We start from the raw sequence: 12,072 nt of genomic DNA on the forward strand, positions 1-12,072 counted from the left end.
GAAGCCCTGATTGCCAGGCCAGCTCCACCTCCTACCCCAGCAGGCCACATGATGCTTCTTGTCTTACAGGATGAGAGTATCCTTGGAGGGTATGAGAACCAAGTTCACTGGGGGAAGCCCTGGGTTTTCTTTGCAACTTTTTTATTCCTAGCACCGTTGCTGTGCTGGTGTTCCACTCTGTCCCAGAGGGAATCCAGTGCTGGGTTTCCCCAAATGTGCTCCAAGCAGACTAAGTGACTCAGCAACATTCTGCCCTCCTTCTGTCTCTCCAGGGCTCCTTGCTTTGAAACGTAGCAGTGCCTTGGGGCTCAGCACTTGGCCCCATGCCTTCTGATGGCTTATAATGTTGTCATTGCCAAGGGACATTTATCTCCAGCCTTGGCCCTTCCTCTCAGGTCCTGCTCTGTATGTGTACCTGCCTACATATGTCCTCACACTCAATACCAGCAGGTGAGCTCCCTGGCCTCCATCCCCCCACCCCAGCACCTTCACGGAAACAACTCCATACCACCATCTGCCTTGGGGTGCCATCACCACTGTGCCCCCTTGCACCAGCCACAGCCTGAAACCCATCCTGGACACCCACCTGCCTCTCATTTAGCATAATCTGCTAATAACTGATGTTTCTATTTTCATGTTTCTAGAATGTGTCTACTTCTGTCTATCACTACAGCCACTACCCTCTTCTCTCTTTTTCTAAGATTTTATTTATTTATTTATTTATTTGAGAGAATGAGCAGTGGGGAGGGGCAGAGAGAGAGAGAGAGAAGAGAGAGAATGAGAGAGAGAGAGAGAGAGAGAGAAGCAGGCTCCCCACTGAGCAAGGAGTCCAATGCAGGGCTCAATCCCAGGACCTGGAGATCATGACCTGAGCCAAAGCAGGTGCTTAACCACCTGAGCCACCCAGGCGCCCCACCACCACCCTCTTCTGAGTTAACATCATCTCTAGCTTGTATTCCAAATCCCTCCTAACTGGCTGCCTTGCTTCCCTCTGTCCCCAGCCCATCTCTGAGACCACAGTTAATGTGATGTTGTACATTTTACCTACATTTATACACATATATGGCTTCTGTTAGGGTTGGCTTCTGTTAGGGTTGGCTTCTGTTAGGGTTCTCTGGAGAAAACCAATAGGAGTATTTAGATTTATTTTTAAGTAATTGGTTTGTGGGATTATGGGGGTTAGCAGATTTGTGGGACAGGCCAGCAGGCTGGAAAATCCAGCAAGAGTTGATGTCAAAGTCTTGAGTCCAAATTTCACAGGCAGGATTTCTATGTTACAGTCTTGAAGAGAATTTCTTACACTTCAGAGAACCTCAATCTTTGCTCTTAAGGCCTTCAATTGATTGGACAAGGCCCACCCACATTATAGAACATCATCTGCTTTACTCAAAGTCTGATTTAAATGTTAATCTCAGGGTGCCAGGGTGGCTCAGTTGGTTAAGCATCTGCCTTCGGCTCAGGTCATGATCCCAGGGTCCTGGGATTGAGCCCCATGTTGGGCTCCCTGCTTAGCAGGGAGTCTGCTTCTCCTTCTTCCTCTGACCCTCCCTCTCCCCCTACTCCTGCTCTTTCTTTTATAAATAAATAAATTTTAAAAATAAATAAATAAATGTTAATCTCATCTAAAAACACCTCAGCAACATCTCTACTGATGTTTGATCAGACAACTGGGCACATAGCTTAGTCAAGTTGACATGTAAAAAGAACAATCATACTTTATTTTGCACTTAGAATGAAGGCCAACATCCCAGTCATGGCCACAAGGCTCCATGTGATCTAGCCCTTGCCTTCTTCCTCTCTGACCATCTCCTAGGCACTGTGTCCTGGTCATACTAACCTCCCTTCAGGTCTTGAATATACCATCTGCCTCCTGTCCTGGAGCCAGTACATACTTTATCCCCTCTGCCTGACATTCCTGGTCCCTGTTCCCAGTGTGCATGCATTCTTGCACATGCATTGCCTAAGGAAGCCCTACTCCATCATCCTTCAGATCCTGGTTCAAATGCTGTCTTCTGGAAAGAGCTCCCACACCAGGCAGACTTACCTACTCCTCTGACTCAATGTGACACAATGCATGATGACGCATTTAGTTGTGTGGATACTTAATTGATATCTGTTTCCTCCACTAGACTGTACACTGCTCTAAGGCAGGAGCCAGGTCTGTGTTGTCCGCCCAGGTACCTCCAACACTCATATTAAAGGAACGTGTGAAGGAGTTGGGAAAGACTAGCTGGGCCCTGAATACCTTATGTCTTCCTTCCTGGTAGGGCCCCTTCCATCCCATGTGGGGCCTACACTTGCTTATGGGCTCCCTGCACCTGCTTTCCTTGTTCTCTTGCTCCTGGCTTTGCAGACATTCCCTGCTCCCCCTTAAGATGTGCCCTACAAAGCAGAGGGGACTACTTCCCTGTCTGTCTGCCCATGTGGCTCAGGTTTGAAACTCTGCCTGCATGAGCCTCGCTTCAGGCACCAGTTTTAGTCCTTGAGGATAAACATTTAAGACAAACTGACAGAGCAGAGCTTTCATCTGGAAAGAGAGGACTGGGGGGCTGTCACCCCTTCACGAGCCCTCAAATGCTCATTTGTATGTAAGCATTTACAGAGGCAAAGCTACTGCCATCCAATATATTGGTGAGAAAATAGTCATATTTTACCCTCCAGTGGAAACCTAACCAACATCTGTGGACAGATCAAGATTGGCTCTACTTTCCTCCCTAGCGCTTTAATACTTGAGTTGTCTAAGATCTAATTATTTTAATATTTTCCTATGGGCCTGGAAGCTTACAGACTGTTAGGCAGGAGTCTATGTTAATTGGCTCTTAGCCATTTCCCTTCATGATAGATAACCATTTCAAGGTTGGGTGGTCTGTGTCCCAAATGCTGCAGAGCACCAATGAAATGAACCTTATGAAATTTCAGATGCATTAGATCCAACAGCTGTCCTCCAGCACATGCAATGGACATAATCATCAAACCTGGTATAAAGCAAATTGTACTTCCCCTGTGACTTGTATCCTCATGCAGAGAAGCTTTACCTTCATTCCAGTTAAACACTTATTAGTGGAGGTTCTTCTCTCTCTGGACAACATTGTCAGTGTGAATCATCTATAAAACTCCAACGCATCGGGGAATCCCACTGTTCCAAATCCTTTTGGTAAAGGTAAAGAAATGTATATCTTTTGTATATTTGGGTTTTTTCCTTTGCATTTTATTTTTTTAAGATTTATTTATTTGAGAGAGAGAGAGAAAGAGAGAGAGAGAACACAAACAGGGGGAAGGGCACAAAGAGAAGGAGAGAATCTCAAGCAGAGCCCCATGCAGGGCTTGAACTCATGACCCTGAGATCATGACCTGAGCAGAAATCAAGAGTCAGATGCTCAACTGACTGAGGCACCAAGGTGCCCCATTCCCTCTACATTAAAAAAAAAAAAAAGCAGAGTTCAATTACTTTATATGGTGAAGTTCAATAGTTTTAAAAGTTCAACCATTTTCTCCCTGAATTTGGAGCAGAAAATAAGATGGTAGACAAGTGGGTCTCTCAGGATACGAGTGTCCTAAAAGAACAAGACTTATTCAGAGTGACTTATTCAGAGTAGGCATGTATTAACAAACAGCTTACTTAGGACCTCTGGTTAAGCCCAGGACTCCTCTCAGAGTGAAAAACTTAGTCAACAGGCAGCTTTGTGTCTCTGGACTCACACTGCGTGCACAGCACCCCTTCTCCAGATCCCCAGATCCCCTCTTTCTTTGCTGATTGTGAGGTTCATGCCAGATGGCGGTTCTGTCACTGTTTCTGCCTCCACACCCACAGCTACCGGCAATTTGCAAGGAAAGGGTACTTTATGAAGAGAAAGGCCATTTCAGGCTTTTAAGTTCTCTTTCAAAATGCCTGTGTATAAAAATGTCCTTAAGAAATACTGACTCATATAAACTTGAAGTACTGTTAGAGGTTTATCCCCCCAAATTCTAGTGTTCTTTATCCATTAGATATTGCAGACTTCAATTACTCTTTTTTTCAACGGCTCTACTTAAACCACAAAGAGCAGCCCTAAGAGGCAGAGGCACAATGGTTGCCAACAACAACAAAAAAAACCCAAACCCAAAACGCAGAGTAATTGAGGATTAGCACAGGAATGCCACCTTGTGTGCCCCATGACATGGGCCACGGGTGGTCGTCATTTCCAGGAACAAGGAACAGATTTTATGACCAGCCATTGGCATCACTCTGAACATTCAAGAGAAACTTCCTTTGTGCTCAGGTAGGTATTTGAGGTCCTGGGTTTCAAGGCCCTATTATTCATGTCTACCCTGGACATAAGCATGCCTGAAAGCTTTGAATTTATTATGTGGAAGAAACAGCACCACTGGGGTATCCTGAGGTGTCCAGCTGCCCATGTCATGTGGCGCATTCTAGTGTCACAGACAAGCTGCATGAGATGGGTCTCTTGACCAGCAGCAACTAGGGACACATATAAGAAGAGCAGCAGCCTCAGGAGGATCTTGAGAGAGGCATCCCCAGGGCAAGGAAACTCTGACTGGCATCTTTCATCCTCACCTGCCAGGACTATTGGCCTTTCACACCTACTGTGTGCTAGAACCTCATCTGGACAGCAGGAACATGAAAGTGGGTAAAACGTGGTCCCTGCCCTCCAGCAGCATCTGGGGAAAGACAGGAAAGCAGATCCTTGTACTGTTGCACTAGTGAGGTCCCAGGTCTCCCCTCCAATCTGTAACTACCACCAGGTCGAACGTGGGTTTGAACTGCATGGGGGCCACTTATACATGTGGTTTTCTCAATAAATACAGAACAGTATTTGTAACAGCAAATGTGTTTTATTTATGATTTTCTTTTTTTTATTTTTTTTTATTTATGATTTTCTTAATAACATTTTCTTTTCTCTAGCTCACTCAATTGTAAGAATACAGTACATGGTGCATGCAATACAAAATACATCTTAATTTATGTTATTGGTAAGGCTTCTGATCAACAATAGGCTACTAATAGTAAAGTTTTGGGGGAGTCAAAAGTTATAATTGGATTTTCAACTCTGCAAGGGATTGGCTCCCCAACCCCAACATTGTTCGAGGGTCAACTGTATGTCTTAAATGTCAATTGGCTTTTTTTTTTTTTTTTTTTTTTTAGTTCTATAGACCTTTAGTCACTTTAATGATGGTACAACTGGGCCCTGAATCCAGGTCTTCTGATTCTTCAATTTCTTTTACATAAAAAGCTCTGCAGATACGAGTTTTTGGGTTTAGCTTCATTCTTATGCTTCCATTTGTCATGCCTGTTGAGTTTCGCCTTCAGTTCACATTGTATCAAACTTTTAATCTTTCAAAAATATAGTTTGGAACTACACAATCACTTGTTTATTTTAAGAAGTGCTAACTACTTTTCCAAGTCACTGCTACTCAGGCTAGGCTTTGTTAGTCGTTGCAGTGTGAATAAGTGCATTATCCCAGCTTTTTAAAACACTTCCCTTGACAATTCACTTTTTAAATTTTCTGATTAAGTTAACACAAATATTATTGATTGGGTTATTATTTTGAAACCTATATCTGGCTTTTGAGTTTTCCTGCCCACGTTTGCAAGAGCTGAATTGATAAAATGGATTTCATGGCTGACATAAGGCTAATGAGGCACCAAGTTATAATTAATTTAGGCCTCAGTGGCACCCAATTGGCACCTCTGGAGAGCTGACCTTATCTTTGATGTATTCAAAGCAAGTTATTTTTGCCATGATGCTAAGGGAAGTACACAGCCATGTCATCTCTTTGTTTACTCCTTATTCAGAATCCATTGAGATGTTTGATAAGATAGGCACCGGGGGGCCAGGCAGGTGGGGACACATGCCAGGAGAAGGTATCCTTCTGGGCAAGGTCACCCAGGGTCCTTGGGCTCCCCAGCTATTTAATTATTCTAAGTTGAAGGATTGTCCTCAGCAAAAAGGTAAAGCAGAGGGTTGCCCCTTACTCTGCCCGTTTTCCTGTCCTCCGCACTGCCTCTGTCCCTCAGATATTCCTGAACTCTCTGTCTTCTTCTTCCATAACCTGCTTAGAGAACTTTAGTTTTCCATGAGTAGAAAATGCCTAGTAACCACTCAAGTTGCTTGCCTGCCACTGGTATTTTCACAAATACCAACACTTAGGCCAAAAGGCTGGGGCAGATTTCCAGGCCTCGGTCCTCCTCTTAAAGATTGGGGTGAAAGGTGAGGGGCCCCGAAGTCATTACATGTTGAATGGTAGATTCCGTCCGTGCTGGGGTGCTGGCAGAGGGTGCAGCTCTGCGAATACCACCATACCTGGGGAGTTTTTACCACCCTGAAGCCAGACTGTACCCTGCCAATGAAATCAGACCCTCTAAGGGCAGGACAGAAAGATTAATAGTTTTGGAAGCTCTTCTCATGACTCCTGCCCAGACTGTTTGTGGGGGCCTCAGGGGGTGACAGGACTCACTGCTTATTACCACTTAGCAAATTTACCGAATGCTGCAAATGCTGCTATCTGATCATGTGTACTTTCCTTGTGTATAAATTAAAAGGAACAGCTACTTTTAATGCTACTGGCTCTGTTTCGAGAACACCCTGAAGTTTCCCAAGATTTCCTCCAGCCCCTAGGGTCTGCCTTGCTTGTTTATTGACTACAGAGTCTTTGCTGAAGCCCTTAGATATTCTTGCTCTTGCTCCCCCAGGGGCCTCCTGCTCTTGGCTGCACAGCTAGCTGCCCCAAATTCTTTCTGGCAGGCCTCACAGGGCTGGGAGGGGTCTAGATGAGAATAAAACTCTATGTTTTATTTTCCTGGAGAGCAAGGGTTCTCAACCCTGCAGCACATTAGAATCATCCTGGGGACGATTCTGATTTAATGGGTCCGGGGCAGGATCCATGCATTAGGGGAAGTTTAAAAGCTCCCCAGGTGATTCTAATGTGAACACAGAGACAAGAACCAGACTATAAGATAAAGTGAAACTTTAAAAAATAAACATGTTTGTATTTTCTTCAACATTTAAAAAACTGATTCTAAAATATAATGAAGGATGCTGGTCAGACAATAAACAAAACATGGAAATTATTTTTAAAACATACATTTAAATGTATGTATATTTGAATATATAATATACCTTTAAATATGTATTTACATATGTATATTAAATATACCTTTAAATACATATTTATGTATACATAAATATACATATATTTATGTGTAAATATAACCTTTAAATACATATTTTTGGACATAAGTATATATATATATGATGTGTGTGTATGTATATATACATACACACACACAGATATATATATATAAAAAATTTATATTCCTTCCATCCAATGCCTGGTATTTTTGAGGAGGCCAATGTGCAAGATGGGACATTCTTTTTTTTTTTTTTGTATATATTTTTTATTGGAGTTCGATTTGCCAACATATAGCATAACACCCAGTACTCCTCTAGTCAAATGCCCCCCTCAGTGCCCATCACCCAGTCCCCCAACCCCCCGTCCACCTCCCCTTCCACTACCCCCTTGTTCATTTCAAGATGGGACATTCTTAAGCTGGATTTGGAATGCACCATCGGAGAAAGATCTTGATGTCAGTATCACTCACTGTATTAGGGCAACACTAGCTGCTGTAACAAATAAAATCCAGACCTTCAGCAATTTAACACTGTGGGAATTTGGTGTCCCTATGACAGTATGGAGGATAAAGAGGTTAGAAAGGCAGCTCTATTCAGCACAGACATCAGGATCCCCGCTTTGAGGTTCCAAGGTGCGCCTGCCTGGAGGGGAGAGAGCGTTCGGGACTCCATGGGTTGGTACCCAGTGGCTGAGCTTGAACCCCATTGGCCAGAACTCAGTCACCTGGCGGCTCCCACCTGTGTAACTAGTCTGGCAAGGAGCAGGAATGCTATGGGGCTGCATGCAGGTCCTCTGACAGCAGGGAGCATTTGTGTGTCAGGTGCCTCCCAGGAAGGCATAGGTGTCCCAATGCCAGGTGTGACCACTGCCCTTAGAAGTGCAGACTCCAGGCCTCCTCCTAGGTGTACGAGGCCACAGAGGACAAATGATTGTGTTAAGGGCGTGTGCTTTCTCTTCTTTTCTCCACAGATATCGCAAATGGCACCAGTTCAGGGGGGTACCGCCCACCTCCCAGAACCAAAGAAGTCATCATCAATGGCCAGACTGTGAAACTTAAATATTGTTTCACCTGCAAGATTTTCCGGCCCCCTCGTGCCTCTCATTGTAGCCTTTGCGATAACTGCGTAGGTGAGTAGCAGCAGAAATCGCCTCTGTTCCGCCTCTCATGCGGGGGGTGAAATGTCTGCAGCGGATGGGGTGGCTGATTGATTGCCTTGGTGGCCTTGGAGGAGATTGCGCTAAGGAGAGTCAGCATGTGTGTCTCTATAATCCCCGGAACCGAACAACTCAGTAATAGTTAATATTTCAAGTGCCTCCTGCCACGGATCCCATTCACCAAGCCCAGTGGTACCAAATCTCTTTTTGCTTTTTACGTCTTCCACCCCCACCCCCACTATCAGTCCGGCGCCCTAGGTCCTCTGCTCCTGCAGGGCGCACAACAGAGTGGGGGTTCCTGCCCTGGAGTGGCCGGATCAGCGGGCATTAGGAATAAAACCACTTTACCCCTAGGTCCCTCCATCACCCAGAAGGCTGTCTCCACATGTTGCCGGATGAGCTTTGTGCAGTTCTCACAACTCCTCCAGAGGTACTTAGTGGGGGAGCTGGAGGCACTTGCAGCCCAAGGAGAGGAAGAGAGGCAGAGGCTAGGATGGTGGCTCTTCCCAGGGACCACCACAATCTTCCCTCCCTGTCCACTTGCTTGCTCAGGGACAGACTAGAGAAACAGACTGAGGGAACGGGTATAGCACAGGCTCCTCAGTTGTAAGACGTGGCTCTACTGTTAGGCCACCGTTGGCCCAGCACAGGATTTTGACAAGTGACGTGGCTCTCAGCCCCCTGGAATTATTTGGCAAGCACCTTCTGTCACTTCAAATGGAGAGCTGCTAGCCACACCCACAGACCATCTCCTTCCTTGGTGTGAAGCTTCTTAGAGAAGTTGGCAACCAGGTGACTCAAGTCACAGGAAGGGTGATTTACACAAAGGCTCTGCCCACCCGGAAAGACCCACATTTCTCCAGTCCTGTGACCTGCCTCTAATAGAAATGACCAAGGATAATTCCAGGAATCCTGTTAGCTCAGAACCAACCTTATTTCCCTCAGTAAAACATCATCATTCATGGCCAATACTCTTTCTGAATCTATTAGAATTCATAGTCTCCATTCTTAAAGAAAATAAAATGTTATAATATACTTCCACTGTACAAAAATGTTTTCCTTTTATTTGTCTGAAATTTACTTCATCCTAACTTTAAAAATCTATAATTTGGTATAAAGTCCATGATTTCCCCCATCAAGGCTTTGTCTTGTTTTTTTTTTTTTTTTTAAGTTAGATAAATTACTTTTAGCCTTGGCCCCCAAGCAGAACAGCATGGAATTTTGTTCTATCTTCTCCCATTTTGCAAGTAGTCTTAGTCAAGAGCCAGGAATCTGGCACCAGATGGCCTGGGTGCAAATACTAGCTTCATGACTCAGACAAGCTACTTAAACTCTCTATGCCTCAGTTTTCTCATCTATACAATGGCCTTGATAACAGTAGCCACTTCATGGGATGGTTGATGGATTATATGGATCAACACAAGGAAAGCACTTGGAATAGTGCCTGGTGTAGAGCAAATGTTATTGTTGTATCTGTAATTCTTGTTGGTATTCTGTTATTTTTTCTGATCCCTTTATATTTTTGATTGTCTTTCTATGGATAATTCCTTGATCTACTATAGCACTCTGTGGGTATGGTGACCAAAACCATACCTGGTCCTCTATATGGGGGCAGACCAGGGTTTCTATAAGGCACATGACAGCCTTTGTTAGACTTCTGATAGGCTTCCTCATGACTTCAGCCCCACAGGCCATCTTGAGGACACTTTTAAGTCAAAGCATTGCAGAGTATCTTTAAGGAATAACCTGTAGAGGTTCTCAAGACCCTTTCTGGAGTCATAGTTTTGATATTACATGATGGAGTATCATATGATGAGATATTATATGATGTAACTTACACTTTTGTAAAGCTCTTCTGTTATATTCCACGCCTTCTCCTGGAGATCCAGTGACTTATTCCACTAGGCATTTATAAGTAGGGAGTTGGTATTCCCCAACTCCAAAGAGTTTACTGGGCACCTCCTTCTCTTTATTATTTATAAAAGTGTTTACCCATTTCTAGACATCTGTTCATTTGTTCATTTGTATCAGTTGGTCTCAATCTTCTATTTCCTTTCTGTAGTCTAGACTACTAATCATGATAAAACTTCCTCCCCAGCTCATAGTGTTTTAAAATTCTCTTTGGATTATTATAAAACACTTTCTAAAAGCTCCTATAACCATCTTATTCATTTCCTCCAACACCTGTAGGTGTACATAAATGTCCCTTAAAGAACTCTGATGAATTAGATGTAAAATCCCCTTACCAAAATTATGTATCAACCCCAGTTAATGGTGTACTTCTCCTAGAGCATATTTAAGATAGTACAATATCTCATGGAAACCACCAGCTGAGAAAATTCAAGCCGCCAGTCTATAGTATCTAGGAGCCCTTCTGCAACTTTTCTGATAAATCCAAGTCATGGTAGCAATACAGCACTCCACAAATAAGCAGGGTGGTGTCCTATAATTGGGAGACACAGAACAGCAAAAGGAAAGGCAAGGAAAGGGGAAAGTTTGGGAGTAGGCTCAAGAGGAGGAAAACTGGCCAGAGACTACATTACCAATGTCTCCTCTAAGCAGCATCTGCTTGTCCTAGGGCTGGAGTTTGGCAAACCTTGATCAGGGCCCCACTGTACCAACGACAGGTGAGACAAGTAGAATATAGCTGATTTAACATAAAGCTACTCACAGCACTCCTGGAACAACCACACAGTGATTCAAACCTACATAGCTTTGGTTTTCCAGTTCATTATGCTACATTTGGGCCTTTGGTGTGACCCATTAGCAGACCAGAAAATTGGACCTCTTTCCACATTCAGGAAAATAGAGTGGAAAGCAAATGTCTCCAACAGAGAAGTGTAATTGCAGAGTTTGCTGTGATTTTATTTTTAGATAGAAAGTTTTTATTGAAAGAATTATACTTTTTGCAGCCAGAGAGGAAAAATACAATGATGTGCTGAAAGCCAAGGTTAGTACATGTGGCTTCCCTTCCCTTGTAATGAATGGGTTTGGGATGGTTCTTCCTACGTACACAAATAAATATCAGTTTACAGTGGGAGAAGAGAGAGGAAAAGTACAGTTTCTCAGGCAGTTTAGAAGAGTGTTTTTCTTTGTTAAATAAGTTTGAAATGAGAGCAAACTTGTAGGGGCTCTGTATTTTTAGTTGAGGAACTGAGGGAAAAGCTTTCATGGAGAGCAAACTCTGGTACAAATACAGAACTGGTTAGCAGATCCTAGTGGTTGGCAATGTGGCTCTAATGTTAAATACCCAAGGCTGGATCCAGGTCCTGTCATTGGATAGTATTAGTACCTGGGTAGGTCATCTGACTACCCAATTGTTATCCCGTCTGTAAAATGGGATGACCCTAGTACTACCTCATAGGTTTCTTTTAAGGATTAAGTGAGATAGTGCCCAGCAAGCAACCTGTAGAGACCTGGTGCACACTGAGGGCTCAGTGAATGTTTGCCAATAGCGTTATCATGAACTGCTGCCATAACACTCCCAAATAACTGCACATTACAAGGTTCATCTTCACAGTGTGATAGGAATTACCTCGTTTTCCTGTAATCTGGTGTGCTTTAGATGACCTGAAGTATTAGAAGTGAATATATTCCCCATCACCACCTCTGGTTTTGTCTCTGTTTACCTCTGTTTCTGTCTCTCTCTCAGAACCTTTTCTGTCTTCTCTTTAGTTCTTTTTCTTTTGCTATCAAATTGCTTCTGCACATATGGAACAGAATATTTTGGCTTATTTGTTCATCCAGGCAATCTTTGAGGTTATAAAATATTTCTAAATGATCAAC

General features: G+C 43.6%; 1 protein-coding gene across 4 annotated transcripts in view; it reads left to right on the top strand.

Annotated features, from left to right (window-relative positions):
• ZDHHC14 (zDHHC palmitoyltransferase 14) overlaps positions 1–12,072 on the top strand; it is a 272,945-nt gene that overhangs the window by 192,497 nt on the left and 68,376 nt on the right. For all 4 annotated transcript variants that reach the window (XM_077898268.1, XM_077898249.1, XM_077898275.1 and 1 more), the window contains exon 3: positions 8,101–8,259. In XM_077898268.1, the coding sequence (XP_077754394.1) occupies positions 8,101–8,259 (159 nt within the window). The remainder of the gene's footprint in view (positions 1–8,100; positions 8,260–12,072) is intronic.

Source organism: Canis aureus, chromosome 1 (genome assembly GCF_053574225.1).
Source record: "Canis aureus isolate CA01 chromosome 1, VMU_Caureus_v.1.0, whole genome shotgun sequence".
Classification (NCBI taxonomy): domain Eukaryota; kingdom Metazoa; phylum Chordata; class Mammalia; order Carnivora; family Canidae; genus Canis; species Canis aureus.